This window comes from Apiospora phragmitis (genome assembly GCF_038363925.1).
Source record: "Apiospora phragmitis strain CBS 135458 chromosome Unknown utg000011l:1.0-3236445.0:1.0-3240683.0, whole genome shotgun sequence".
Taxonomy (NCBI): Eukaryota; Fungi; Ascomycota; class Sordariomycetes; order Amphisphaeriales; family Apiosporaceae; genus Apiospora; species Apiospora phragmitis.
In genome coordinates, this window is record NW_027117411.1 from 788,754 (window position 1) to 812,037 (window position 23,284).

A 23,284-nucleotide genomic window follows, 5' to 3' on the forward strand; every position below is an offset into this window, starting at 1 on the left:
ATGCGTGAAGAACACCTAGTCTTATTTTCCATGGCCAGGACCAAAGCACAAGGCCTCCGCTTACGTTCATAATCTGACCGTGACTTTTCTCTATATCGGTTTGACCGATCGCTCCAAATCACAGGCGGTAACGGACACATTAAAGGCCAAATCAACGACAATACGGTAGAACACCACCTGGAATTGGATGAGATCGGTAGTTCTAAAAGTGACATTCTATTCTTATATGAATACCCTAACCGTCCCTTGACCAGAAACACACTGAGAAGATCTATTTACATACAATCCAACCCCGATGAGGAAGCCACCAATTCTAGGTATGGGTATAAGGTATCATCAGCCTGCTCCTTTTTTTAACCGTCTAGAACGCCGTGCCCCTGAACACCAAAAAAAAAAATCACGAAACCCGCCTAAAAGAATGCACTGGTTCACCCCGACTCCTCTTCAAACGTGTATCTTGAGTCGTGGCCGTCATGTAACTTTATCAAACACCAAAACGCTTCTGTTCTCGTATTCGCACCTCGTAAGCCTAGCAAAGCCCAAGGCTGGCCCCCTAAAAGCTGAAAAGAGAGGATTACTCTTCCTCATCGACCTCATTGATGGTGACCGAGGGCTGCTTGGCATGGCCACCAGGGTTCTCCTCGGAGGAATCTTCGCATCTTGGTCGCTTCACACTGAAACACTGAATTGCCCCAATGATGGCCACGAAGGCACTCCCATACCACGCCAGAGCTGTGCAGTCAATCTGGCTGCCGATGGTATACAGATATCCTGCCACTGGCGGAGCGACCATGCGACAAGCAGCGCCGGCACTGGCAGCAAATCCGTTGATTTTACCCAAGACGCTCGAACAAGGCGTGACTTCCTTGATGAGGATGAGGAGGAGCGGGTAGAGTATGATGGAGAGGACGTTGCGGATGGCGAGACAACAGTATATAGCTGGATACAGCAATGACTCGGGGACATGTACCAACATTGGCATGACTGCATAGGCGATTGGATGCAGAATCGTGACAGTGATGAAGAGTTTGTAGACCCCAATGTAGGAAGCGGCGACCGGGAAGATGACTACCTGTACGAATAGCGCCATTGCGCCATTGAACGCAAGGATGACACCAACACTCTGCATCGATAGTCCTAGACCCCCAGCGGATTGTAGGGGGTTGAAAGAAGAAATTTGCAGATCCGGAGCCTTGTCATCCTCGAAATAGATGGGTAAGAGATGGTCGTATGTCATGCTGTGATAGGTGAACAAGCACAACGCGCAGATGAGTGCCATCACCGGTTTTGTGTATATGCTCGGCTGCTTGTGTTTCTGGCTCTTAACACAGGGTGTCTCGCGCTGATGGTCGATGCTACTCCTGATGGTGCCGTAGGTCTCGGAGCGGATGTCGAACGGTGGTTGCTTGATAGAGTCTGAAGTCTCGAACAACGGAGTCTCTTCCGAAATGTACGTTTGGTCGCCAATCACGCGGGGGGCCATATCGGGATGGGTCTCGTCCAGTAGAAAGTAGGCCATTACAATGCTGCTCAGGAGCAGCACAGCACAGATGACATTGGGGAGCAGGAATGGAAACTTGGTGAACAAGCTCTTCTCGCCAAACACGTTGGGGAACGATTTGTGAGGTTCTGCAAATATGCCGCCGATCGAGGGACCAATGATAGTTCCTATGCACCAAACAAATGGCATAATCGAATACGCACGGGGTTCATGCTCTTTACGTGTAACAATCTCGGCCACCATTGTCTGGATAACGCCGATGTTTCCGTTCTTCATGATCATGCATGTTAGAACCGGTGAGGTCTAGGGGCGATGGAACCTAAACCAAAACAAAAACAAAAGAATGATATAAGACTTACCAACATGCCGCCGAGGGCTCGTGCAGCGAGCGCAAACCAAAAGTTCTGAGCGAAACCAACCATGAGCAGACTCGCAGTTGTACCGGCACAGCCTAGCAAGAGCACAGGTTTGCGGCCAATTCTATCGGACAGACTTCCCCAGAACATGCCCATCATGGCCTCAGTGAGCGAGAAGGCCGAGATGAGCACGCCTGCATAGAATGAGGCATCGTTTTCCTTACCGACCTGGAACTGCTTGACGAGGGCCCACGAGTACGGAAAGATGCTGGTTAAGGCTATAGGCTCTGCTAGTCGTACGATTCCTGTGTTGGTGTTGGTCAGTATTTCATACGTGACGGTGCAGAATGCATTTTGCAGAGGATGAACTTACCGAGCAAGAACAGTTGCCAGGTAGGGAAGTCATTTTCGGTATTGCGAGGTGTTCGTGATCTCTGCATTGTTAGACAATTTGCTCTCACGACTTGGTAAAAGTCTTACGACGACAAGCACAGCACAAGAATCTTTAAAAAGAAAAGAAAGTCTCGGGTGCTGTGGCGGCACACTGGTGCCTCGTGTTTTCCTCCTTGGGCGAATCAAGGGGCCGTAGTTTGTTGCGCGAGTGACGGGTGGTTTGCGTGAGGGTGCACTGGAAGCTTATTAAGGCGGATCTTGCGTAAATTGTTGGTGTGTTTGTGATGTACGAAAGTCAAAGGAAGAAGAGCGAAAAGAGGATAGGAGTGACAAGGGAACGTAATATTTGGTGGTTGTGTGTGAGAGAGTAAAAGGCAATTCAGTTTGCCAGTCGAATAAACCGAGTAGAGTAATAAAGTCCTGACCATGTGGGCCAGAAAATGGGACACTCCAGTCTCCAGCACTCCAGGCTTCATGCAGCTGGTCTGCAGAGGAACCACACTACAAGGTACTTAACCTACTGTAGCCGTTGTCTGTGGGTGGGTGGGATTCCGGAGAGGTGGGTGTGTATCCATAACCGCGTGCATCATTAAATCTAGATCCCTGCACGTCGTTTCCCAAGCCCTGTCCCTGAGCCAAGCCCTCTCTATCGTCTGGCCGGTGACTGTTGTCTGCTGTACATACCAGCTTGCAGCCTGTGCAACTTGGCTTGCAGAGGGCCAATGATGGTTTCTTGTGTTACGGTGAGTGACGCCCACCTATTCATTCAAGCATGGAAGCCAGGCCACTGTCCTTACTCGTATCAGGGAAACATCTAGAAAAGTGCAGGGACCACTTTACTCCAGAGTCGCTACCATGATTCCGAGGACTAACAGAATTAGGAGTGTCCGAAAAAGGATGGCGTCCTGATCACCTGCCACCTGGGCGCAAATCTCCCGGTGAGATTATCTAGCGCATACACTAAAGTAGCCGTAGGAACAAACGGCCAGACGGCAGAAGGGAGGCAGCTGCTGTAAAACCTGCAGTCGGAAGATTGCATGGGGTTGCGACTTCGGTTGTTGACCGCTCAGCGCCAGCGCCAACGCAGGTGGCGAGGAAATAATGGTTTTGCTGGCTTACCGCTACTGTGTGACGACGACCGCTTAAACTTCGAGGCGCCTTTGTAGAAAAGCATGCAGTTGCATACGGTCATGGTTACATGAGTTGTGTCAATATGTCCTCCGGTAATCAGACTTACGTATTGGTCGGGGGATACCTGCAGTCAACATGAGCACATTAAAATGGCAGCTTAGAAACATGAGCATGTTTACATTTTTGACTGCCTCAGAGTCGTCTGTGTTTCGATCGGATGACAGGGGGGATATGGACAGGGGGGGCCTAGACAGGGGCAAGACCTTGTTGGTCTGTCCCAGCTTGATGCGGGAGCGGGCTTTTAACCCCCCACTAGTCAGGCTGGCATAGGTTACTCTACATGAAGTATCAACTGTATCTGCACGTTGACAGTCACTGGACGGACCGGGTATTCCGACGCATATCTCATACAGTGAGACATCAATCAGATGTGAAAGCCTCTTCTTCAATTCGTCCACAGTGAGCTCATACGTAATCGATCCAATACCAGGCGCCTTCTTGGCCATGAATTCCCCGGTGTAGCAGCCTCTCCGTTTGTCTAGCCCCGAAAACCTGACGTGTGGGACTTCGAGGTAAGATTGTCTAGTAGGATCTGCAAAAGCTGCTGCTGCTGCTGCTGCTGCTACCATATGCACTGGGCCACCTCTCGGTACTGCTGTCTACCGCTTGGATCGTCGCCGATTCCTCATTCGGCCGCAAGGGAGACTCATTAGTAGATGAAATCGACATTGACATGCCTAACCCTATGGTACCTTGGGGCTGGCGTCGAGGCTGGGGCTCCCTTATAGCGTTTTCAGGGGCTATGGGTAGGCTCAGATCTGGACACATGTAGTCATCGTACTGCGGGATGCGGAACGGTGCGCCCGGGCGTCGTTTCCATTTCCACCCTTCATCCGAGAGATGGAAGTCCGGCAGCAGGTAACACGGTTCTCTCTTCGGGCCACTGCTGCGCCGATCTGTTGAATAGCCGCTATTGTCGGGTACGAGATAGCGCGGTAGTGCTTGGTCTTGAAGTAGTGTGAGGCTTGTGGTTTTCCTCGACCCAGACCCGGGGGTCCAGTGACTTTGTTGGAATAGTTTTGAGATGCTGTTCGACCGGAAGGACAGACAGTCAATGCTACATGCTTCGAAATGAGACGACCAATAATGAGGGGAGCAAACATACTAATCTACTGAGATCGAGTAGTGAGCCCTGTACTTGGGTCTCACCCTATGGCAATCCCAGCTTAAAAATTGCTTCCATGCCAGTCCTTCTTTGAGGTCGATGATGCCCTTGGTGGGCACGGGAACGTAACCGCCGAACAGGTGTGCGATGAAGCTCTCGCCCAGTTCCATCTCCAAGTCGGCCCCATAATACGGCTCACGCATACCTTTGTTGAGCGAGCGGAAGTCTCCAGTATACTGCATGAGCCAGCCTTTTCCGGTTTAACCCACGAGTCTATCATGACTCCAAGATCCTCGAGTGCATCTACCCATTACTGTGTGTAGAAAAGTAATACTCACTCATGCAAGATGGTAACAGTGGTCATAAAGGCCGTAAACAAGTACTCCTCACTATCGCCGCCGCCCTTTTTCTTCAGCTCACGCAAGCGAGCCGGATATTCGGCCATCAAGAGGATGGTCAGGTGCCTCTATGAGAGGCCTTGCTCCCTGCAGGCCCGGTCGCCTGCTTCGATGGTCGCTTGGCTGTCCAGCTCATCCAGAGTTGATAGGAAGGAGTATTTCGGCGATGCCGACACGTATATCCGCTCCAGCCCTTTTGCGAGAACATGTCTGCATCGAGTTGCCAGGTAATGGACTTCGTGAGGCCCTGAGATATCTCCTGCGAAGCCTTGTCGAGCCAAAGTTTCCTCTGTTCGGGAGACGCCCATGGTGCTTTATGGTGTCTGGCTATGGCATAGGGGGTAGAGTTCTGCTTGGTGTCGAGACAACCCTGAGCTTGTGGGAGTTGTGCTCCCGGGTAGTCCCTCGAGAATATATCATCTATAACGAAGTCTGAAATCCATTCTAGAGCAAGATTGGTAGAAAGGATCCGGCTGGCTGGCAAAAGGGGCTGACGTAGCTCTTCGTAAAGCTCTGAATCCACCGTCGCCCAATTTTGAAGGACCGGGTGGACGGTATCCCCAAGGCACATGTTCCCTGTCCGTAGTAGGTCAGCCAACGTTGGTATACATAACTATAAATCGTAAACTTGGATGCGTGCATGTGCATACGTCGGATACCATCTCTCGTGGGGTTTTTAGCATCACACATCTTTCGCGACTGTCAGCCGGGCCGACCCTAGGACAGCATCGCAATGATCACATATCACTCTGTATCGTGATAAGGTAGTTCCGAGGTCACAAATACTCTAGGTTATATAACAAAGAAACTCGGCCATATGTTTACAGTGGTTTCCCCGAGAACAGTAGAGTCGAGTCAGCATTCCAGACGTCTAAGACATGTCCCCTACACCTTTGAAAGCAGCAACTGAATAATTCGCGCCCTGTTCATTCCGGTCTCTCCGAAACCTAGTCTGATTGAAGTTCATCATTGTATTTGCCGAAAACAATTTACATATTAAGACGGGTTTGTCGGAGCATTTCTTCTTCAAACATTGAAGATGAATATAGATCTCCAAGTCTAATGTCTGTACCGTATAAGTTCCGAGCTAGATGGCCATAGACAATGGAAGTAGACTGGACGAGTAAAATACACCCTTCCCCCTGCGTCCTCTCTAGTACTCCATCCTCCTCTCCCCCATGACATCCCAGAACTCCCGCACGAGCTCCTTCTGCTGCTCGGCCGTAGCCCCGCCACGAACGGCCAAGTACTTGCGGTCCTCGAGCGCGGGCTCCCAGACGCCCGGGTTCCCCCCGGCCATGACGCCCCCGGCCTCGGCGAGGATGGCCCAGCCCGCGCACACGTTCCAGGCCCAGCACCCGCCCTCCCAGTACGCGTCGAGCTGGCCCGCGGCGACGGCGCACAGGTTGAGTGCCGCGCTGCCCAGGCTGCGCAGGCTGTGCACCATGGCGCCGCCCGTCTCGCGCGTCGCGCACAGCCTGGCGAAGACCTCGGTCTTGACCGCGTAGTTGATGCCGTCGCGGCTGCTACCCCACTCGACCGCGACGAGGGCCGCGCCGAGCCCCGCGAGCGGCGGCGGGTTGCGCGACAGCGGCAGCCGGCTGACGCGGCCCTTCTTCTCCCCCGGCCCGCCGTCTTCACTGTTGCTCAGGGAGGCCCCAGGCGCGCCCGTTGGTCATGAAGGCGCCTCGGCCGCGGATGGCGGTGTACAGCTGGTCCAGGTACGGGTTGTAGACGACACCGATGGTGGGGACGCGGTCGACGGCCAGGCCCAGCGAGATGCAAGCGCTGGGGAAGCCGTGGACGAAGTTGGTGGTGCCGTCGATGGGGTCCACGATGAAGGTCGGCGACGCCGTCAGCTTCTGGCCCGGCTTGTAAGTCTCCTCGCCCATGAAGTCAAAGGAAGGGTACTTTTTCTGGAGCTGTCCAGACACCAGCGCCTCGACCGCTTTGTCCGTCTCCGTGACAATGTCTACGGCTGCAAAAAGAAAAGTATAAGCATGCTGCTGATTCTAGAAACCCCTGTTGAGATGGTGACTTGTACGAAACTCACAATTCAGCTTTGTGTCTGTTGCGATGTCGGTAGGGTTGGCAGACAGGATCATGCGACCGGCCTCATAAGCCACCTCGACCAACGTGTCGTGTATCTCCTCCAGATCAAGGTTCGCCATGCTACAGACTAGTACTGATTACTGTTAGTTTCCGTGGCAGACGTATATAAGTCGTCAATCTCAAGTCGGTGGTGACTTCACAAAGGCTGCCTGTTTTTGCAGGAATACTTAAAGGCGTCGAAGTTGATATGAATGTGACGGCACTATGGATGTTGTCAGTGAGGGGAGGTGGGGGTTGATCGACTTCAAAGGACCTAAAAGCCCACTACGTACCATCACACAGTACACTTCCGCCGCAGGTTAGCGGAGATCCCTTACATCTTGCATAGCTGCTGGCCACATTCATTCATTGTGAAGTGTCGACTGGTTTTGGTACAGTGTGTCAGCCCTCTTAATGTGACAAATATAGTATAATCTACAGCCCATGTGCCCTGTCCGGGGTTTTCTATTGGGCCCCCGCTCTATCTATCGTACGGTATGGTTGGCCGACCGAGTCCTGTAGGAAACGGCCACTTCTTTTGTCCATCTTCATCATCATCACGCTTGTGCTCATGTAGCCTCCTCCTCCTTCTTTTCCGCTTCTGGCTCCGCTGTTGTCTGCTCGGCGCTTTCCTCGACTGCAGCCTTCTCTTCAGCCACCCTTTCAACCTTCTCGGCTTCGGGCTCTTCCGGCGCAAGCTCGTTCTTCAATTCGGGCAGGAAGCGATCAATACGCTTCCACGTCTCGACCCAGAGCTTCTCTTGAGATGCATCTACACTGGGCGGCACTAGGTATCCGCTGCTTTGCATGAAGAGCAGAACGTTCTTCAGGTTCTCTGGGACCGCCTCCTCCTGGATAAGACATAACTGTTAGCCATTGTTGCAGAGAAACCCGCCATGAGCGAGCACAACTTACCAGACTGTCGCCCTGCCCGCTGTTCATAAGCCTGTCCATGACATCAATAATCTTGAGCCAAAGGTCCAGCATGCCGTCCCACTTCGAGAGGAGGACTAGATATTGGAGGAAGACCTTGCACAGGAGTGAGGATGCTTGCACTCTCGTCTCGCTCATCCCGTCCCGATCCGATTGGAACACTTCGGGTTTGAGAAGCTTGAAGATAAGGGGGAACAGGACTTCGCCAAAGATGGCCGTCCATTCCTCGTGGTCGCTGCAGGTTAGCTCTGGCGAAAGCAGCGATCGTTGCAACGACGTGAATGCCAGATGGCGCACCTCGCGACACGGGTTGGTGCATTGTGTAGTCAGTGCTTGGAATATCGGTAGCCAATATGCCGACCATGCTGCATTCGAGTTAGTTTTGAACTGCCCGCACAAACCATGATTTAACATACCTTCGCTGCTCTCCAGATGCGACTGCTTCATCAAGTGTGGTATGCGAGACGTCATGCTGTAGATCAAGTTGATGGCCTTCACGCCGCGGGAGACGACAGCATTATCACTAGGCGCTTCCTTCTTAGGAGGACGAGCGCTTCGAGGTCGCCGGTCTCCCGATTTCCCCTTCTGCTCTGCTATCGCGCCAACCTTAGCAGCTGCAGCAAACTCATTTAGAAGAGTTATCGCAGCCTCGTAGTTGTCGGCTATAATTGCCGACGGGGTGCCCGAGACACCGCCCTCCAGGATCTCAAAGACAATCGGGGAAGATGCCGGGTAGGCTGCAAGTGTACGCAAGAGAACCCAGTAGTCAGGTGATGTCATGATTTCGCTACGAAGTGGTCCTGGCTGGCTAATACACAACTTGAGGCCTTCCAGGACGAGTGGTGCCGTCTTGGCAAGGGTGTCCTTCGACCAGCTGGCAATTGTGTGCAATAACACTGGGGCTCGAACGAAGTCGTGGTCCTAAAGAAAATGTGTTAAATCGACTGATAAACTGTTACAGAGGCACGAAAACTTACGTAGCTAGCCTTCAGAATACTGAACTGGTAAAAGGCCGCTCTCGATACCAGTATTGTGTGGAACCGGCTCGAGTTTCGTAGGATTGCTTGTAGCGCGTCTGCGACTTTCTTTCCTAATGTTTTAATGGTTTCGGCATTGCGCAGAGCCAGAACAGTACACAATTCGAGTATGTAGACAGTAGCGGGATCGTAGACAGGCTGATTGGACACTTGTTTTGGAGTCGAAGCAGGAGACGTGGGTAAGCCGTCTTGCTTGACTGTGATGACAGGCACTCCTGAGCTTTCATCTTCCGGAAGCTCGTTGAGAAGCGCCTCGACCAGCGGCTGTAGCGCACTAGCCGACATATTCCTAAGATTTGTTAGTGCTGGCTGAATAGAATGGTTCCTTCGCGACTTACGAGATGTTTGCAAATACATCCTCCATATGGCAAGCTTTTACGCAGTCTACGGTGCTCAATGTGCTCTCGACCTCCTCAGCTGACGGCTCAGGGGGGTCATCCGCTGCATAACTTGAGATGTAGGACGATAACGCGGAGAAAAGGCCGGTGTCCGCCGTCTTTGCGGCTCTGTCGATAACCTGGGAGGGGTTTTGGAGGGGTATCGTTGGTAAATTCAGGCGCTCAAGATCGTTAGAAAAGAAGGGGGGAATAAGAGAGTTGACAAATAAATTCAGCCATATCCGAACGATATGCTGCCAGCCGGTGCGCATCACCGCCTCGCTTCCAGTCACCACACGGAAAAGCACGAGAGTTGCCAGCTGGGCCTTGAAGTTTCTGCCGAGCTTAACGGCGAGCTCGCTGACCATCACGCTGGCACCGTCATCTGACACCTTCATCTCGGTATTGAGAGCGGTGCTGGAGAGATTTTCTGTGACGAGTGTTGTCATACGGCTGAGACAGTAGATAATGTGGTCGAGAGCCTCGGTGATGCCGTACTTGGACGCGATCTTGGCGCATTGGTCGAAACCCGTCACCACGCGGGCGAAGGACGGGTCATCCGGCGCCGACATGAATACGTACGCAAGGGTGGAAACAATGGGCTTCCAAGTTGTGGCAAACATGTGAGCGTCGTAAATATTGGTGTTAAGGAGTGTCAGCGGGCCTGCGGTGGCCGTTTTCAGTAACGTCTCTCTCCAAGCATAGTCAAACGCATGCTTATTATCATGTTCATCGGGAAGGATGATTTCATTGTGTTTGATAGCATCGAAGATGGCTTGGACGTATTCGGGAGCGAAGTCTTTGCCGCAATTCACACCCCGAAGATTGCGTGCAAAGTCTTTTACCACCATGCGTTTCTGGTTTTTGAAATTCGGGTTGTGCTGATCGGTGTTGAGCATGAGGATGGCATAACAGAGGATGTATACAGCATCGTCATCCGCGCAGTCGGGGGTACGTCGCTTTGAATGTACTTCTTCGCAAACGTCATGACGATGCGCTCAATGAGCGCAGATTCTCCGGGAAGCCGGAAGCTTTCCAGGAATAACCGCAAAGCCTCGTCAGCACGCTTTCCCGAGAAGTCAAACAAGTCCACAAATGCCTCCAGGAGCTTGTCATTATTCTTCTTAGAAATGAAATCTCCCAGCACTTTCTTGGATATTCTCGAGGTGCCCTTGAGAAACTTGGCGACTGATTTGGGGTCACTGAGATCGTCGATGATACCTTCGGATTGCAAGAAGGCCAGCCCCTTCTCCGGCTTTTCGTTGAATTTGCTCGCTCCTTTGATGATAGTCCTCTTCAGAACTCGCTGCTTCTTCAGGTTTTCTGGGTCTGGGTAACCTTCGAATACCGGTTTGTCGTCCAGTCGGTCGGCTATAAACTGTATATGGCCCAGGAGCGCATCCTGGCACAGAGGCGCAACGCTCCTGGTACTCCAAGTTGCTGAGTCAGGCAGGGCGTTTCTTGACAGGATACCGATCATATCCTCACACATGTCCATACGGTCAGCGTCGCAGTCGTAGTTAACAAAGAGTTCTACCAGAAAACTTGGCATCCTAACGAGCGCACCTACGCTCTCCACCATTGCCTGGCGAGCATCTGGCTTCCGCGCGCCACCCCCCATCCCCAGCTTCTGGCGATCCTTGACGGGAACAGGAGTCGACCGTCCGCTGCTGGATTGCGAAGGTGGGGGTTTAATTAGCTTGGGTGCCTGCGGAATCCCATCGTAGAGTGAAGGATCGATACCAGGCTCTCGGGGTATTTCGACAGGGGAATGTAGGCAAGCCACCAAGTAGGACAGGAAAAGTTCTTGCTGGAGCTTGAGAACGCCTCGGCAGGTTTCCAGGAGAGTTCCAGCAACGATGAGGGAGTCCTGAAGGATCGCCATGTTGTCAGACCTGACTAGTTGGAATAAATAACGGCATAACTTATCCTCGGCCACAATTGCCAGCGCAGGATGCCGCGCAATCGAAGGACCTGCCACCTCCAAAGTCACATGAATTATGCGCAGCGCCATAACTCTCATAATGTCGGTCTGCCGGTCATCGTGGGGGTCTAGCAGGTCCACGAGCACCCGGAAGAGCTCCTTCATTGAAGGCAGCGAGTAGGGTTTGATCTCAAGGTCGGCAGAATCGGCCACTGAAGCCTCTTCGGTTTGTTCCGGGGGGTCACTGGCCTTGTCGGAGCTTGAAGAGTCCCTCTGCTCGCCAGGTTCGGTAGGGGCGTCTGGGGCACCCATGACAGCTCCATTCGTTGACGGAACAATCTTGACAGCATCCATATCCCCATTGGTCTGTTTTTCAAGGGCCTCGGCATCGTCCCCAGCCTCAACTTCCAAGTACTTCAAGTGTTCGAATATGATCTGACAGATGCGCACCATCGCCGATTCGGCCGTCCGCCGCAGAAGCTCGGATAGTTCCCGTTCGCAGCACATCGTAAGGCCAGTCCCCATCATTTCACAGACGCTCTCGTCGCTGAGGAGCGCGCCGCCGGGGCCGGACAGCATGTCCTCCATGAGATGCAATATCATGAGCAACACAACCTCATCCTGAGCCGAGTCGCTAGCTTCGAACCGGCAGTGCGTGATAGCCGTCGATAGTGACTGCATGGCCAGAGGGAAACGAGGCGACTTGGGGCTTATGAAACCGTACGACAGGAATTTCCTAATTGCCTTGAGTGCAAGGGTAGTAATCGGAGCTGATGTCGAGGAGGCCTGCACGACTTGGAGGAACGGGTTGAGGAGCGCTGGGGCGTCAAAGTCATGAATGTCTGTTGCACAGAGGGACGGCGTTAGTAGCCGTCAAGAAGGGCATGAGGAGCACCATAGTTTGCTTACTTTTACAGCTGGACAACTCATGCCTTAGCCGTCCAAAGCCCGCCATCAAGGGATTGTCCAGCATGCTCTTTGCCTTGTTCCCGCGCAAACCCCAACGGTTCGCTACACCCGAGTCTTGCGCTCCATCGCCGCCGACCGTCGTATTCGAGCTTCTGCTTCCGGGTCGAAGCATAGGACTCGGGGGCCCCAGTTGAACGGGGTTCGGGTTGCCACCGAGAATCCAAGACACGGACGAATGCTCCCAGCGAGCATGCTTGCGCATAGCCGAGGTCACAGATGTGCACTCGGATATAACAAGGCCGACGGGATCGACAGCGACAGACACGGGCCGGCTCCGGTATTGGTATTGCGCATTCGGCGCCTGCGTCGCTTCGTATGCAGCCATGTCGCTGTTCGGGTGTGATTGCGGAGTGTTTGAGCTTGCGGTTGGTTTAGCACCTAGTTGTGAATGCGGTATGTTTTGGGACAGCCCATCTTGATTCATCATCGCATTCGCGTTGATCGCTGAGGAGGAATTTCGAGTGTACGTCGCGAGATCTCGGGTTTAGACGAAAGCTCCAAGGGCCTGGTACGCAAGGAATTATACGGCATGCAAAGTGAACAGAAAGAAACGGGAAAAGGTTGGACCAGATTGTGTACCGTGTTTGTTAGGTACTTAAGGCAGTCTTTCTTCCCAGGCACCAGGTTAATAGGCTCTTGACACGTCGATCAGAGCAACCAGGACTTCAATTGAAGCTTTGAACAATATGAGCTATCAGGCATATGCGAGATACCCTGACAAATGGATGCCAATGGGTCTGCTTCTTACCTAGTATCAAATGGGCAGGCAGTACAGTACGTAGCGTGTCGCGGAGGTGGTGTGCGTTTTTCCGAAGTTGATGCCACTTTGGCCTACTGTCGCAGCGCTGTAAGCTGGTTTGGCTGGCCACTGGCACCACCCTTGGGCACCTCCACAGGTGCGCTTAGGTTACATACTTCGTGCTCCTCGCTCCTCTTTGGCCCCCTTTCCCCTGCCTTATTTTCTCTACGGATACAGTACACAGTTTATGCGCCCAAGCATTGTCCCAGTTCGTTTGTTAATCGTGATTAATCTATTTTGATAGAATGATGGCCTGGTACTATAAGAATTGTGACGTCACCCAGGTCCAACCATGGAGGAGGGTACAAAGTCTTGATGATCAAGATGCCGCCAAGTCATTGCGAAGCAACCACATAAAATTTTGGAGCACGTATACAACTCGCAAGCTGTCTAACACTTTAGCAGCCTTCGATGCTATATAACGATATCACTCGATGCTGCGTAGAACGTCTTGCTCCACAGCCCCTATCCGAATATTTCAGGGATTTGGTTTACATGAGACCGTTGTATGCTGTCTGGCCCCCTTTGCCATCGGCATGCTGCGCAGACGGAATATTGCACGACTGGAGTTGCCATGCACCCGTGAGGACCCTTAGCTCTGACTACTCGGGTCGACGGCTGGGCTCTTTGTTGCTTTCTTTGCGGGCTCAAAGCCTACCGCCTTCATGACTCTGCCTTCTTGGCCTCGTTTTTCGCGCCGCTGTTCTCCTTCTTCGTGTTTTGGCTGTCCGACTTTTCGGCATCACCACCGGCTTCCTTCTTGGACTCTTCCTTTGCGAGGTTCTGAATCTCGGTCTTGTCCTTCTCCCATTGGCTGTTGGTGTCACCAAACTGCTCCTTGATTTTCTTCTCCTTTTCAGCCTTTTCCTTCTCTTCCACCTCCTTTGCAACACGCTCCTTTTCCATTTCCTATGACAGTTAGATACGATCTCGTCAAAAGTGATTGTTGGGTGTATTACCTCCATATGCTTGATATCGTCCACACTTGGTTCGTAAAGATGCCAGATCGTGTAGTGCGGGAGTCCTACAACCGAATAACCCATTCGTTTGGCCATCTGTATGTCATTAGTACGGCCGTCACTTAGGAAACCCCGGGAGTCGATGGTACCAACCTTTCCAAACCCTTCGGTTTCGGCGTGCTTCTCGAAGCTGAACGCAGGGAAGTGGCATCCTGATCGGAAAACCTTGGCCTTTGCCAAGATACTGACACCACCCACACCGTCGATTTCCATTTCCATGTCAGGGTCACCATAAGGGTCTCGCAGATAAGCAAGATGCGGTCGCCAGGTGGCATATTCGGCGTATCCTTCCACAATGACAGCATCCTCGTCGAGGGTGTCTGCCAGAGACAGGGCTGTCTCCGACTCCTGCCACGAGTTGAGATCATATGGCTGCTCGCCACCGAGCCAGTCGGGAAGTGGTCGCCAAACATCTGCGCATAGGTTAGAATAGTATCCGAGCAGTACAGCTACTCATTACTCACTCGGCACAATGATATCCTTGTTGTGGCGCATGAGGTCCTCCAGAATCGTGAAAGGGGCCGTTTCCACGTCCACGTCTCGCCAATAGACCCACGAATGGTAGGGTCGAAGAGTAGCACTGAGGAGCCAGTTTCTTGCTTGAGCCATGAGCTTTCTTCTGCTGGCCTGGGCAGCGAAACCATGACGGCTCTCGACGTCCTGGTTCACCTTCTGTCCAAAGTCCTTCTCGATGATGGAGATCTCTCCGTACGGCTGCTTTGGATCGTCATCGGCTTGTTGGTCCTCGAGCCTTTCGATAAGAACGTCCAGTGTGCGATCTTTGGAGTCGGAAACGAGGAAGGCGAGGTCGATCAGATGGTGCGGGTAGGTCAGGTTGCGCAAGTGAGAAAACATCATCTGCAGATGTGGTTCGGCGTCTCGGAGTGGCACGCATAGCAGAATGCGCTCTTCCCTCTCCCATCCTCTGGCGGTCCCTTGGACGTTGGATAAATCGTAGTATCGCACAGTATCTAGCAGTCCATCGCTGTCGGAACTAAGGAGGCCTAACGAAAAGATCGAGATGAAGCTCCCGGTGCCGGGCCACACAGAACACGCAAATAGAGCCGCTACAGCAATCGCGATCGCCACTCGTACCAACAGCTTCCGTCTTCGGCGGGTCGCGGGCGTCGAGGCTCGTGGCTGGAATCTAGAAGCGCAAAGGGCCGAGTTAGCCGTTGGAAATCATCCTTTCGAGCAAACTGCGTTCTGTTGGACGAACCTGTGAGGAGAGATTTCGAACGTGTTCGGTCGAGGATACCCATTGGCATACGCTCCGGAGTGATGCCGGGACATCATCTTGGAGTCCGGAGACGATGCATACGAGGGGAGCATTCAACGAATGTGGTCAGCGCGAGGCCGACAATGACGCGGTGCGCAGTAAGGAGGTCTCGGAGCGGATTCCACCGTCTATAGGGGTCGTCGTCGAGGCCGGTGCGAAACGAAGAGGCTTTACTGGCGGGCAATGGTGCTCAGCCGCGCAGGTAAAGTAATATGACGCGAAGGTCGCCGGGGCAATTAAGGGGCTTAAAGACAACACATCAACTTCGTTTGGAGGAGGTACGACCTAGGGCGTTTAATCAGTCACGGATCCCTGAAACGAAAGCTGGTAGGATAGCATTGAAGGGTTTAAGAACAAGAATACAAAGGACAGAAGAGAAGTAAAGTGGCGATGTGATGTGAGATACGCAAAACTGCCCGGGACACAGTTCGTTTAGGAAGTACAAAAAAAAAGATACTACTGTATCCGAACTGTCAAAATACGGCCTCTCTCTTTTAGTTTGATTGAAGTTGGAACAGGGGGGTAGGAGTTGGGAGTGCTGAGCTGGGCGTGCTGGGCCTGACATTGCACCCGACTTGTCGATGGAGCTGACTGGCCCGACTCGGTAAGTCGATCTCGCTTTTCTCAATCCGACAGTGGCAGACTTGCCGACTCCAGCCAATTAGAAAGGAGGGGTCCTGCCGGCGGGGCCTCTGCGATGATTAGTGCTTCCCTGAGCCCACCTGCCAGACAGGAATGCTTTTGATAGGCGAAGCCGCTAACCTATAATACTAGCATAAGTTTGCGAAAGAAAAATAATAATTAACACGTGACTTAATTAGAGCGGCTCGTACTATCGTATGTAAGCGTAAATAGCCGGTCGTAATTATAGGGCACGCTTTAATATATAATAGTTATTATAATATAAATTTTTTTTTAATATAAGTTTAAATTTTATTAAGAGGTTTTTTTTATAAATATTTTATATGTATAAGGTTTTTTTATTTAAGCTTTTATATATATAATTTTTTAAATTATTATTACGTTTATTATATTAAATAAAAAATCGTTAGTTTTTTATAAATTTAATAATATATTTTATAAGCGAGCTGCGCATTTTTTATTATTAAGCTTTATAAGTTATAAATTAATTCGATTATAACGTTTAAAACTAATTAAATATAATAATAATTATTATTTTTAAAGGTTTTTATATTATTTTAATAAGTACGTATATTATGCCCGGGCTCTCTGTAAATTCTATAACGTTATAAACGTGTCTTAAACGTTTTCGTATAATTATTCTTTCGACGCGATTCGTTTTATAATTATTTATTAATATCCTTTTAAAATTATAAATTTTCTTTAGTTTATATACGAAGTGATCTTTTATTTTATAGTCGTTTTTTTTATACGGCGGCGCCGGCTAAGTATTTTATTTATTTTTTAAAGTATCGCGTTTTTACTTTTTAAAAAAGTAACTTAATATATAACTTATATTATAACTTTTACGATCTAGTTAAAACTAGTTAAAATAAACGTTAAAAAGTTATTTTAATATCGTATAATACGGTTTCGAACGTATTCGGTTTAAAACTAGGCCTTAATCGAGTTATTTAAAGTTTTTAATTTTTAAGGGATAAGTAAGCCGAAAGACGTCCCCGGAGGTGTTAAAATACGTAGTTTTATATTTAACTATGAAATAATATATTCCGGATTATACGAGACGAGTCCTATCTTTTAAAAGCCTCTTTATATATTTAAAACGATAAAAGTCGCTTAGAACGTTTTTAAAAACGTTAGTAGGAAGTCCTCTTTAGAGATGTGGGTAATATGCGCCCGTATAAGACTTTTAATTTCTTTTCCGTACGCTTTTTTTAATATATAAAAATAGCTGATATTAAGAGGCTAGAGCTTATATAACGAATAAGAAGGTATATAGAGTATAATAATCGATTTTTTTCGTAATAAAGCTTAAAAGCTATCGAGTAGTAGCTTTTATAGCCGTTTAAGACTAAGAGGCGATAATAACCTTTTATACGAGACCTAATATATTAATTAAAGTATCGAATTTAGTCCTCGCCTTTTTTATTTATAGTTTAATTATTTTTAATAATTATAATTAATTAATCCTTTAATAATAAGCTGTTTTTATATTAAAAAGAGAGGTACGTTTTCTCGATAAAAATAATATATAGAGAAATAGCGTAACCGTGTAATCCGACGCCTTAAATAATTATAACTTATTCCCGGTTCTTTTATTATATTACCCTAGGCCTTCCGCGTCGATCGAAAGTAGTTACGATTATTTTAAACGAGATTTAGCCTATAAAAAAGCCGGTCTCGTTAAAGTTATAAATATCCTCTTTTTAGATCTCGTATTTATAAATTATATTTTATACGAGGGTAAACTACGCGCGATACGCGTCGAGATCTTTATAAAGAACTCTTTAATAATCGATTCTTCGGTTAAAACGCGTCTAGAGGTCTAGTTATTATTATACGAAATTAAAGGCCTAATTAATATCAACGCGTCCCGCGTCGTGTAAACTAAGTAATCGATTCGTTATATCTTTTATACTACTTAGCCGGGGAAAAAACGATCGCGTATTTAAATTAATAATATATTAAATAATTATATCTTTTTTAAAATTTAAAAGCTTTCGAGAATTTATAAATATTTCGCGTCGTATAGATTAATTATTTCGTTTACGTTATAAAGTTTTTAATAAAACGTAATAAATTAATACAGCTTTTCGTACGTTTAAAGTTAAGTTTTCTTAGAGCGTTTAAAACGCTAGAATTATATTACTCTCTTTTTAAAGTTATAGCATTTTTAGACGTAAAAGAATATAAAAAAAGGTTAAGGCTATAAGGAAATTTATAAAAGTAGGATATTCGCTTATATAGAATATTCGCTTGTGAGATACGTTAACCGTTTATTAGTTTATAAGCGTTCCGGTTTATTTTAATTTCGTCTCGAGGGTGGGTACTAATTACGTTATTAGGTCAAGTCGTAACACTTATTCTTATTTATTATAAAAATAGCGAAAATAATCGCGTTATTATATTTATTATAATCGGCGGGTTAGTCCCTCGCGGGGTAATATTTAAAGCGTAGAATTAAATAAAAGTAACCGTTTAATTATTTCCGAAGCTTTTATTTTATAATGTAATAATTAATTTAACCGTATTATAATATAATAACTAAATATACTTATTAAGTAATAAACGTAGGTTCGATTTTTATACTTATTAAATAAAAGCTCTCTTTAATTATTAAAATAAAATCGCTAATAAATAAATAAAGCCTTATATAGATTAGTTTTTTATATAAAAGCTTTTAAATTTATTTATACCGAGCTTAAATTAATTATACGGTTATTAAGAGTTTATTACCTTAAGTATAAAGGTATACCTTTAAAGAAGAAGTATAATATTATTATTAGCGGGTTAGTCCCTCGCGGGGTAGTACTTAAGACGTAGAATTAGATAAAAATAACCGTTTAATTATTTTCGAAACTATTATTTTATAACGTAATAATTAATTTAAACGCATTATAATAATATTAAATTAATAACCGGATTATAAAAAAGAAATCCTATTCGAAACGCGAATTATTTTAACTTATAATTAAAGTAATAACTTTATATTATTATAATAATTAAATATTATAAACTTTATTTAATATAATAATAATTAAGTTACTAAGTTTCGATAATTTAATTAGACCTTTAATCTCGTTAATTATATTAAAACCTATTTTAAAAACCGAAACGGTTTTATTTTTTACCGAGATAAGATTTATATCTTTAAATAATACCGCGAAAACTTTATTAAAAAACTTTATAAATATTTTATATATAAATATTAAAAAGTATTTAAAACTTAAAAACGAATTAATAAATAATTTAATTATGAAAACTTTAAATTAACCTTAATTAAAATAATTAATTAATATAACTTTTATAATAAAGTTAAAGCAGCTAGGTATTAATTATATAAAGAATCATAGTTAATTTTATTATTAAGTAAAACATAGAAAAAGATCGTACTTAATTTAATAATTAAATTACCCTTATTAAAAAAACTTTTAATTAAAAATAATTATAATAATATTTTAATAATTATAAATAAACTTATAAAATATACCTTCTTCTTATTATATAAAAAGTTTAGCGATATTAACGATTTAATTTATGTATTCTTTTAAGTAATTATTAATTAATATAAGCTACTTAAAACGATTATTTTTAATAGAAATAAACTATTTATTATAAAATTTTAGAAATTATTTATAATATAACTCGGCGTTAAATATAAATTATTTATAGCGTGTTACCTTTTAATAAATAAATAAACTAAACGAATAAACTAGACTTTAAAATAATACCTACGTTATTATATTAATTATAAATAAGATAATTAAATATAACTATTATTTATAATTTAATTCGTTTATAATAACACGGATAACGAAGCTATATATATATATTATTATTTCGAATAAATAATAAATATAACCTAGAAATTTTTAAAAAACCCTTAAAAAAGAGTTAATATTAATCTCGACTATATAAATCGAAAAATTAAAAGAACTTTAAATTATATTATAATAAAACCTCGTCCTTTTTTAAAACTAAATAAAAAAAATACGCCGATTAAATAAAATTAAAAAGACTAATTTTTAAAGAGGGAAAAGAAGTTTACCTCTTACGACGTAATATTAAAATAAAATAACTTAATATAAAACTAGATTTTAAAAACTAATTATTAATTATTAATATTTAAAATAATATAGATACACTTTATATTTTATATTTTATTATTCGAATTAATGCTTGAAAACACTTTAATTAATATATAATTAGATATTAAAACAAATTAATATAGATACAAGGTCGAAAGAATTACTAAAAAAAAAAAAAACTAAGCGAGGCTTTTAATACTTCGTTTAATAAAAACGTTCCCTATTAAAAAAATAATATTTAAAAATCTAAGAAATATTTAACGAACGCCGCAGAAAAACTATAAGCGTTTAAATAATAACCTTCGAAACCGGCTTAAAAAAAAGTCCGTCGCATTTTAATTAATAACGCCGAAACCCTTATAAAATTAAATAACGAGGACGGCCTCCGATTTTTAACGCTCTTATTCCTTTAACTCGTTTAAAAAACGAAGACCACGCTGTACTAACTTTACACTTTAAATACGAGCTATTTTTTCTACTTTCGAAAACGGATCAAGCGAGCGACGGCCTCGTTTATTTTTTCTTAATAATATTTTTAAAGCTCGAGAAAACGTTCTTTAATAATAGCTTCTTTACGCTTTAAACGACGATACTCCTTTTGAATACGTTAAAATAAATAAATAAAAACTCGATACTATTATAAAAAGACGATAAACGGATATATTCTCGATATTTCTTAATACCCTCTATTATTATACACTTCTACCCTTTAAAGAAATAACGAGAATACGGCATAACCTTAAAACCGAAGTCCTCGAAAAAAATAATAAGATTATAACGACGAACGGTAGAACCTCTAAGTTTAAACCGTGAATTTTTAACTCGACTTAACGTTATAACAAGTATATATTATAAAAAAATATATAAAAAAGGAACTTACGAAATCTAGATATAATAAAGAAAATTACGAAGTATTTTTAATAACTAATTATTTTAAAAATAAAAGAAAGAGGATAATATTATAACTTAACTTAATTATACGGCTAAACCTACCTTCGGCACGGCGATACTATACCTCGAAGCGTTTATAAAAACTAGTATTAGGGCTTACTTTATTAATTAATATTATAACGATAACACGACAAGGCTACCTAGCCTTAAATAAATAAGAATAGATAAAATAATATAAATGGCTAGAAATAAGTTATGTAATAATAAAATAAAACGTAATTTAATAAAACTATATTAAATAACTTAACGTATCTTATAAGCGAGCTACGTATATAAACGAGCTATATGCTTTTTATTATTAAGACTTATAAATTATAAATTAATTTAATTATAACGCTTAAAACTAATTAAATATATTAATAATTATTATTTTTAAAGGTTTTTATATTATTTTAATAAGTACGCGTATTATACCCAGGCTCTTTATAAATTTTATAACGTTATAAGCGTGTTTTAAACGTTCTCGTATAATTACTCTTTTAACGCGATTCGTTTTATAATTATTTATTAACGTCCTTTTAAAACTACAGGTCTTTTTTAGCTTATATATAAAATAATTTTTCATTTTATAACCGTTTCTTTTTTATACGGCGGCGCCGGCTAAACATTTTATTTATTTTTCGAAGTATCGCGTTTTTACTTTTTAAAAAAGTAACTCGGTATATAACCTGCGTTTTAGCTTTTACGATCTAATTAAAGCTAATTAAAATAAATATCGAAAAGTTATTTTAATACCGTATAATACGGTTTCGAACGTATTTAGTTTAGGATTAAATTTTAATTACGTTATTTAAAGTTTTTAATTCTTAAGGGATAAATAGGTTAAAAAACGTCCCCGGAAGTATTAAAATATATAGCTTTATATCTAATTATAAAATAATATATTCCGGATTATATAAAATAATTCCTATCTTTTAAAAGCTTCCTTATATATTCGAAACGGTAAAAATCGCCTAGAACGCTTTTAAAAACGCTAATAAAAAGTCTTTTTTAAAAATATAAGTAATATACGCTCGTATAAGACCTTTAATTTCCTTTTTATACGCCTTTTTAATATATAAAAATAACCGATATTAAAAAATTAAAACTTATATAATAAATAAAAAGGTATATAAAATATAATAATTGAGTTCTTTTTATAATAAAGCTCGAAAGTTATCGAGTAATAACTTTCGTAGCCGTTTAAGATTAAGAGGCGATAATAACCTTTCGTATAAAACTTAATATATTAATTAAAATATCGAATCTAGTCCTCGCCTTTTTTATTTATAGTTTAGTTATTTTTAATAATTACGATTATTTAATCCTTTAATAATAAACTATTTTTATATTAAAAAAAAGGTACGTTTTCTCGGTAAAAATAATATACGGAGGAATAGTGTAACCGTTTAATCCGACGCCTTAAATAATTATAACTTATTTTTAGTTCCTTTACTATATTACTCTAGGCCTTCCGTATTGATCGGAGGTGGTTACGATTATTTTAGATAAGATTTAACCTATAAAAAACCCGGTCTCGTTAAAATTATATATATCCTCCTTTTATATCTTATATTTATTAATTATATTTCGTATAAGAATAAATTATACGCGATACGCGTTAAAATCTTTATAAAAAACTTTTTAATAATCGATTCTTCGATTAAAACGCGTCCGGAGGTCTATTTATTATCGTATAAAATTAAAGGCTTAATTAATGCCGACGCGTTTCGCGTCGCGTAAACTAAATAATCGATTCGCTATATCTTTTATACTACTTAACCGGGGGAAAAACGATCGCGTATTTAAATTAATAATATATCGAATTATTAATTCCTCTTTAAAATTAAAAAGCTTTTAAAAGGTTATAGAGATTTCGGATCGTAATCGAATTCCGCGTCGTCGGCTACGTAACGTCGACTCTAGGACATAATATATCGCTGCAGCTTTTTGTACATATAATTTCGGGTTATTTTAAAGCGCTTAAAACGCTAAATTAAACCTTTTATTTTTATTTTTTAATTCTATAATTATTAAAGGAAAAAGGTTAATATAAAATTAATTATAAAAAAGTTAATCAAAAATACGCAGCTCGCTTATATACGTAGCTCGCTTATAAGGTACGTTAATAAAACTTAATTAAATAATATCGAGTAGTTTAATAATATTTAATTAAATAATATTAATCACGATTAAATGAAATTAAATAATAAAAAGAATTAATAAAATAAAGATTAAATACATAATAATAA

At 43.7% G+C, this 23,284-nt stretch overlaps 5 protein-coding genes across 5 annotated transcripts; all 5 read right to left on the reverse strand.

The window, feature by feature from the left end:
• Positions 1-574: 574 nt before the first annotated feature.
• On the reverse strand, positions 575-2,297 carry PG994_013076 (uncharacterized protein; the record flags this gene model as incomplete). Its single annotated transcript, XM_066864485.1, has 3 exons — positions 575-1,771; positions 1,861-2,162; positions 2,231-2,297. 3 exons carry the CDS (start codon positions 2,295-2,297, stop codon positions 575-577), a joined length of 1,566 nt encoding a protein of 521 aa, XP_066709446.1.
• A 1,896-nt stretch (positions 2,298-4,193) lies between these two features.
• PG994_013077 (uncharacterized protein) lies at positions 4,194-5,515 on the reverse strand (the record flags this gene model as incomplete). The annotated part of the gene is made up of 3 exons (XM_066864486.1): positions 4,194-4,550; positions 4,591-4,796; positions 5,119-5,515. 3 exons carry the CDS (start codon positions 5,513-5,515, stop codon positions 4,194-4,196), a joined length of 960 nt encoding a protein of 319 aa, XP_066709447.1.
• Positions 5,516-6,097: 582 nt separating this feature from the next.
• On the reverse strand, positions 6,098-7,115 carry PG994_013078 (inositol monophosphatase; the record flags this gene model as incomplete). The annotated part of the gene is made up of 3 exons (XM_066864487.1): positions 6,098-6,590; positions 6,655-6,922; positions 6,998-7,115. 3 exons carry the CDS (start codon positions 7,113-7,115, stop codon positions 6,098-6,100), a joined length of 879 nt encoding a protein of 292 aa, XP_066709448.1.
• A 489-nt stretch (positions 7,116-7,604) lies between these two features.
• On the reverse strand, positions 7,605-12,699 carry PG994_013079 (Sec7 domain-containing protein; the record flags this gene model as incomplete). The annotated part of the gene is made up of 7 exons (XM_066864488.1): positions 7,605-7,886; positions 7,951-8,333; positions 8,385-8,889; positions 8,946-9,294; positions 9,344-10,341; positions 10,374-12,148; positions 12,216-12,699. 7 exons carry the CDS (start codon positions 12,697-12,699, stop codon positions 7,605-7,607), a joined length of 4,776 nt encoding a protein of 1,591 aa, XP_066709449.1.
• Positions 12,700-13,737: 1,038 nt separating this feature from the next.
• On the reverse strand, positions 13,738-15,425 carry PG994_013080 (Mannan polymerase II complex anp1 subunit; the record flags this gene model as incomplete). The annotated part of the gene is made up of 4 exons (XM_066864489.1): positions 13,738-13,983; positions 14,034-14,506; positions 14,558-15,240; positions 15,313-15,425. 4 exons carry the CDS (start codon positions 15,423-15,425, stop codon positions 13,738-13,740), a joined length of 1,515 nt encoding a protein of 504 aa, XP_066709450.1.
• Positions 15,426-23,284: the final 7,859 nt, after the last annotated feature.